General features: G+C 47.0%; 1 protein-coding gene across 1 annotated transcript; it reads right to left on the reverse strand.

The window, feature by feature from the left end:
• Positions 1-436: 436 nt before the first annotated feature.
• On the reverse strand, positions 437-4,609 carry LOC136357526 (cysteine-rich receptor-like protein kinase 10). Its single transcript, XM_066312813.1, has 7 exons — positions 3,724-4,609; positions 2,813-2,911; positions 2,518-2,696; positions 2,211-2,421; positions 1,877-2,114; positions 1,123-1,273; positions 437-855 (listed from the first exon to the last, which is right to left on the reverse strand). Exons 1-7 carry the CDS (start codon positions 4,607-4,609, stop codon positions 556-558), a joined length of 2,064 nt encoding a protein of 687 aa, XP_066168910.1. The 3' UTR covers positions 437-555.
• Between the last annotated feature and the right edge of the window lie 2,176 nt (positions 4,610-6,785).

Raw genomic sequence — 6,785 nt, forward strand, 5'->3', positions numbered from 1 at the left:
CTAATTAAGTCATTAAGAGGATAGGTTGTTGGATTGAAATATGACTATCAAAAATAAATTTTTTAGATTTAGAAATATGCCTATCAAAAGTAGATGGAGGGAGTATAACCTAAAACGGAGAGAGTAGCTTATTGTCAAATATTTATGGATGATGGCACTGTCCATATGAAAAATCATTAATTGGCTCAATCAGCTTTCCACATAAATCTATGTCCTAATACCAACGAACTGATCTTTTATGTGATGAGTTTGCTTCAGTTTCTTTGTTCTTGAATGCAGTAAAGTTTGGCCTTTTATCTTTCGGCAGAGCGAATTGAAAGTCATGCACAGCCAAAGATAATTTTGAATTTTGGCAAAGGTTAGGACAAGGAAAAACTGTATTATTTAATTTGAATTGTACACTTCGTCAAAAGTAATTCAACTATATATATCTGCCGTTCCAATAATGTTACAGAACTACGTAACATAACTGCAGTTTAATAATTACATTCTGTACAAGGTATATAGTCCTGTGGGTTTTTACCATTTTAATTAAAGTCCCTATATATATTGGCATTACCTGCCGTTCACAATTGTTATGGTTACATCGTTTATGCTACTAGGTGCAGTATTAGACAGCTCTCCATGTTTCACCCTTACATTAAAGAATGCTGGTTGTTTGGGCTCAGGTAGAATTTTCAACTCGCTTGAAAGCATCTTAACAACTGCGGACATGGTGGGACGATCAACCGCATTCTCTTGAACACATAAAAGTGCAACTTTCATACATTTCTTTATTTCCATCATTTGACCTTCACTTACTAATGATGGATCTACAAGTTCATGCCAACTTCCATCCTTCCATAGCTGCCATGCCTGCAACAAGTTTGATGTGATGAGCTATTGTGTGCAATTTTAGTGAATGAGAATTTTGAGCCATGAGCCAAGTTAAGGCGGGTTTCATAAAGCATATGCTATAATTTTTCAAAATGAAGACCGACTATCATAAAATTTTAACTATTATTGCACTCATGCATGCACAAACCGTGTAGTTCATACATATTCCCAGCAGTGTGCTCGATTATTGTGTATCTTTAAAATGAATATATTAGTCTCTTATACTAAATTTTTAAAAAAACTTACATAGCCAAGGAGGTTGAAGAAGTCCCCATATTGGTGAAACCCAGCGTTTCTTTTCCCACTAATAATCTCAAGAACCAGAACTCCAAAGCTAAAGACATCCGATTTCAGCGAGAAGCAACCCTCAGATGCATACTCAGGAGCCATATACCCACTGAAATCAAAACAAAATGCATGCACATGTTAAAACACCTCAGTCTGGATCCACCAAAATCATAATAAGAGATAAGTCTGTAGTACAACCCTCAAACGTTGGAATTGTCTTAAAAGACACCCCTTAACTATGTAACCGGATATTTTACACCCCTCGACATACTATCAAAACCAACCAAAATACCATGTGGGTTCAACACACAGCTTGGTTTTAATAATGGTTTTCATGATTTTGATATCGAAAAATATATGTTTTTTTTTCACTCACATTCAAATACTATTCACATATCATCCAAACTAGGAGACATAAGTAAAAAAAATTGTAATAATTAGCTGTAGCTTTTTGAGCAAAGGCCAGAATGTTATTCCATTATTAAAAAATACAAGTAAAAAAAAGAATTTGGATTTCAAAATCATGGAAACCACCATTAGAACTGGGTTATATTGCCCTTAGGTTGTACGTTGAGGGGTGTATGTGTTCGGTTTGGTAGAGTTAAGTAGTGTTTTTTAAGACAAACCAGATAGTTGAGGGAGTAAAATGAGCTTATCCCTAAATCACTTGGACTAGCTAAATAACAAATTTGAAAGGTGAATTAACTCTTACTAAGTGCCCACCACCCTTTTTGTATTTCTTTGGACATCATTTGAGTCAAATATCTTAGCTAACCCAAAGTCAGAGATTTTAGGATTCATGTCACGGTCTAGTAGAATATTGCTTGCTTTTAAGTCTCTATGTATGATGCATAACCGGGAGTGTTTGTGGAGATACAAAAGCCCTTGTGTTATTCCTTCTATTATGTTCAGGCGTGTTTTCCAGTTGAGCAATGCTGCTCTTTTCAGATCTGCATAGTGAAGTATAAGGATATATGTTACTATTTATTTGATGCTATATATATAGAAAATAACCACATTTTTTGAAAAACAATGTATAAGCATACCAAAGATGAAGAAGTCTAAACTCTTGTTTGGCATGTATTCATATATTAGTAAGTTCTCTTCTCCTTGAATGCAACATCCTCGAAGGTTTACTAAATTGGTATGTTGTAGCTTTGCAATAAGTTGAATTTCATTTTTGAACTCAACCAGGCCTTGACTTGAATGTGCAGCAAGTCGCTTAACTGCTACCTCAAGCCCATTGGGCAATTGGCCCTGCATTTTTTTTCAAACAAAGTTCAAGTAGTTCATACTTCAAGTAAACATGTATTGAAGATTTTTATGTGTGTGTATATATCTAATTTATTTTACCTTGTATACGGAGCCAAAACCTCCTTCTCCAAGTTTCTTATCTTCCGAGAAGTTGCTAGTAGCATCTTCTATCTGAGAGAAATCAAATAGCATAAACTCTGAATCGCTTTCTTCTAGTCTCCAAAGCTTTAATACTTCTTCTCTGGCCATTGTATCCTTTTTTCGCAACATTGATTTGTCTAAAGCAACAAATACGTTATTAAAAGGCTAATAACACAAGAGTAGTCTGTCAGAACTCAGAAACAATAATTATATTACAATTTAAAGATTTGATAAGTTGATTTCTATAACTCACGGTTTCTTAATCTCCTTATCCATGCAAAACAGAATATGACGACAGGGCAAAGTGCTATCAGTGGCACAAGCAAAGCAACTGTCAACACCTTCTTTCTCCCTGCAAGGAAATCTCATCTCCAAAAATAATTATACATTGCTCATAATTTTATTTTATATTCTCATTACACATGATGAAATAACTTCAATACCCCATTTGGTTGTGAGCGAGGGGAGTGGATACGGGCAGCGGCGTAATTTTTATCGTGTGGTGGGGCGTTGGCTTGGTTCGGCTCGGCTCGTGGCTGTCTGATTTTTTTAAACCGGCATCTATAGATTATCTAAAACTAGCACCTATAACACATGTTACTTTTACTTATCGTTATCGTAGTATACTTCTACAGCAACGCACGGGGTTTCACCTATAGTTGGCCATAAGGCCCGACAGCCCGGCCCAGGCACGGCATGGCCTGATCGCTGTCGGGCCCGTGCCGGCACGGCCCGGTTGTTGGGCCATGCCTGGGCCTATGCCTTGGCACGGTGGGCCGGACTGGCACGGCACAAACTTTAGGGAGGTGAAATAAACTTATTTTAAACCACCTATAAGACAAGGCACAAAGAATAGGGAGGATAAATAGACGTATTATTTGGCACGGCCCAAAGTGTAGGGACATTAAATAGACTTGTTTTAGTTATATATATGTCACAACCTAAAGAGGAGGGAGGGGAAACAAACTTATTTCAAAGAAAGCACAATGGACTATCCGTGCCTTCGGGCTGGTCCGGCACGGCCCGACCCTTATTGGGCCGTGCCTGGTCCACAGGTGGAGCACATGGGCCGGCCCGGCAAATCTTGGCCCGGGCAAGACCGGGACCAACTATAGTTTCACCTAGTATATATAGTATATATAAAAGGTGACTGTCCAAACATACCGGAACGTGTCTCCGTCACCGGCGGAGGCGGCGGTGGGCTCGATGGCGCCGTTGAGTTGATCTCCGACAGTGACCCGATCTTCAGCTTGGGCTCCCCGCCGTAGAACTTGTACGTGTCGTACCTGTAACCGCAACGGGCGCCGATGTTGCGCACGCCGGAGACCGAGCCGTTGAAGGTGGTGTTGCCGACGAGGTCCTGCAGGCACTGCCGGCAGTCGCCGCCGGACATGTCCGGCGTGCACTGCATCAGCGAGAACAGCGGCGGCGTGACGACGTCCATCCGCACCGTGGTGTACCACCTCACGGCGGCGGCCCCGCCGCCCGTGGAATTGTACGGCACGGCCCACTGCATCGTGTAGCTCAGGAGCGCCCTCACGAGGGTGACGAAGTCGGCGCCGCCGCCGCCACGCCGGGTGGAGCGATCGACGTCGTAGAGCCTCACCTGGGCCGGGTTGGCCGGAGAGGAGAGGAAGTCGTCGCCGGAGAAGTAGAGGAGGCAGGGGTCGTAGTAGACGGCCACCTCCTTGCTGTAGGGGCACACGCTCTGCGCGTCGCGGAAGGCGCGGGAGGCGCAGTCGGCGCACGACGACGACGAGGCGTTGGCGGAGGCGGTGTCGCCTCTGCAGAGGGTCAGGGCGAACACCCTGTCGGGCTCGGCGTCGCCGCCGCCGGCGGCGTCCTTGGCGAAGAGTGCGGGGGAGGAAGACGACGCGGTCGACGGGAGGGTCGCGGCGAGGGCCTGCAGGTTGGCCTGGTATTTGCTCCCGGCCGTGTAGTTGCCGCTGCTTCCGCAGTAGTGCTGCCATGGTGGGTCGCCGGATGCAATTGCAGCCAACGGAAGCAGCAGCATCACCAAGACCAGCGGTAGAACGGTCAAAATGGCCATTGCACAGTGACCGACACACTATATTACTCTATAGTTGGCCATGTGGGCCGCCCGGCACGGCACGGCCCAGGCCCGGCCGTGCCTGGGCCGAGGCTTGTCGGGCCGGCACGGCCCGACCGACGCACCGGGCCGTGCCGTGCCAGCCCACGTGCCGCACTCACGGCCCAGGCACGGCCCAACACGCCTCGGGCCGTGCCGGGCCGGCCCGAAGGCACGATGGGCCGTCGTGCTTTTCCTCAGAATAAGTCTAAATTTCCTCCCTCCTATTGGGCTGTGACATATGTACAGCTACAAAAAGTCTATTTTACCTCCCTCTTCTTTGGGCTGGGGTATATAAATAGCTAAAATAAGTCTATTTAAGGTCCCTATTCTTTAGACAGTTACGTTTATATGTCTATTTTTAGTCCCCATACTTTATGTACCGGGCCTGGCCTGCCGGCCCATCGTGCCGGGCCGGCCCGACCGTGCTGGGCCAGCCCAGCGTGCCGGTGGGGAGGCCCAGGCACGGCCCGACGGTCGGGCCGGGCCAGCACGGGCCCGACCCAAGTCGGGCCGTGCCGTGCTTGGGCCGGGCCAAAAAGGCGTGCCGTGGGCCGGGCCTTCGGGCCTCGGGCCTTATGGCCAACTATATATTACTCTAGTTTGGCACACATCGCGGCTGATATATAATACAGTTAGCCCATATTTATAGTGTGTCCACTGAAAATTATAGACCGCGTCAGCTACTTTGATCCATAATAAAAAAGAGGGAAGATGTGTGCCGGTGCTCTGTCGTCCAAACGGCGGTGAGGAAGGTGATACGTGTCCTACGATGTGACTTGTCCATAGATGGTAGAGGTTGGCAACGAAGAAAACCAGAACATCAAGAATAGGCCTGCAACAACGTGTCCCGATAGAGAGAGAAATGACAATGGCAAGCACTGTTGATGAACATGACCGGAGGAGTATACATCAAAACGCGTTACCGGATGAGGGGATTCCTTTTTCCTTGAACACGCAGGAAGAACGAAAGAGAGAGAAACAACGACTAACATAGTTTATTGTCTTCCCTACCCGAAACAAAAAAAACATATGAGGAGGGAAGGTGGGCGACGGTGCTCCAGTAATCAAACGGCGGTGAGTAAGGTAGCTAGACATGTCCCACAATGTGACTTATCCATAGATGGTGATCGGCAACGAAGAAAACCAGAACAACGGGAACACGACCAGCAACGGCATGGTCCCATAGAGAGAGAAACGGCAACGACGATCTCTTGTGGTGAACACAGCCGGGTGAGTACATCAAAACGTGTTCACGGACATAAGTTTTTTGTTTTCCTTGAACGCTCAAGAGGAAGGGAACATAGGGGAGAGGAGGGGCTCCAGGGAGTAGAGGGGCCATGGGAAAGCGGGAGCGAGTGCAATGAGAGGGAGGGAGGCAGGAGAGAAGGGGTGCCAAGGAGAAGAGGGGCTGTGGGAGAGGGGGAGCGCGTGCAGCGAGGAAGAGATTTGGGGGGGGGGAGAAGGAAGGGAGGCAAGAGAGGAGGGGCGCCAAGGAGAACAGGAGCCATGGGGGAGCAGGAGAATGTGCAGCAAGGGAGAGATGGGAGGTGCCGGTAGGGGGGGAGGCGAAGGCAGAAGCAGAGGTGCTTGGGAGGGAGGGGATCGGACGGACGAAAGAGAAGGCGGAAGCTTTACGTACATAGATTAATTAGCGGAAAAAATCCGAATTACTCCCGAACTATCACAGTCAACCGAATTACCCCTAACTTAAATACCAAACATTTTACAGTCAACTATTCGAGCCAGACAAATAACCATTTGACTCCATCCATTCTTATTTTGGTCCTACGAGGCAGCAAGTAGTCAACAACTTTTTTAAAAAAGAATCGGTGGGACCAACCTATCAGATTCCCTCCCCTCTCACCTCTCTCTATCTTAGCTTCCTCATTCCCCACCTTCTCTCTCCCTCTTCTCCCCTAGCTCAAGAGTGCGGTGGTGGCTGGCCCGTCAAGCTCGCCGGTTGTGCCTCCATCTCGTTAGCACAATAAGCATACTGCCATTGTGACACTCTCCCACACGAGCTCGCCCGATGCCTGACGGTGGAGCTTGCGCAGAGGTGGAGCCCAACCTCGCGTGTAGGCGGCGACAAGACTGGCGATGTCTCAAGCTTTCTTGCTCTCAAGGAGGCTGGTGA

This window comes from Oryza sativa, chromosome 7 (assembly GCF_034140825.1).
Source record: "Oryza sativa Japonica Group chromosome 7, ASM3414082v1".
Classification (NCBI taxonomy): domain Eukaryota; kingdom Viridiplantae; phylum Streptophyta; class Magnoliopsida; order Poales; family Poaceae; genus Oryza; species Oryza sativa.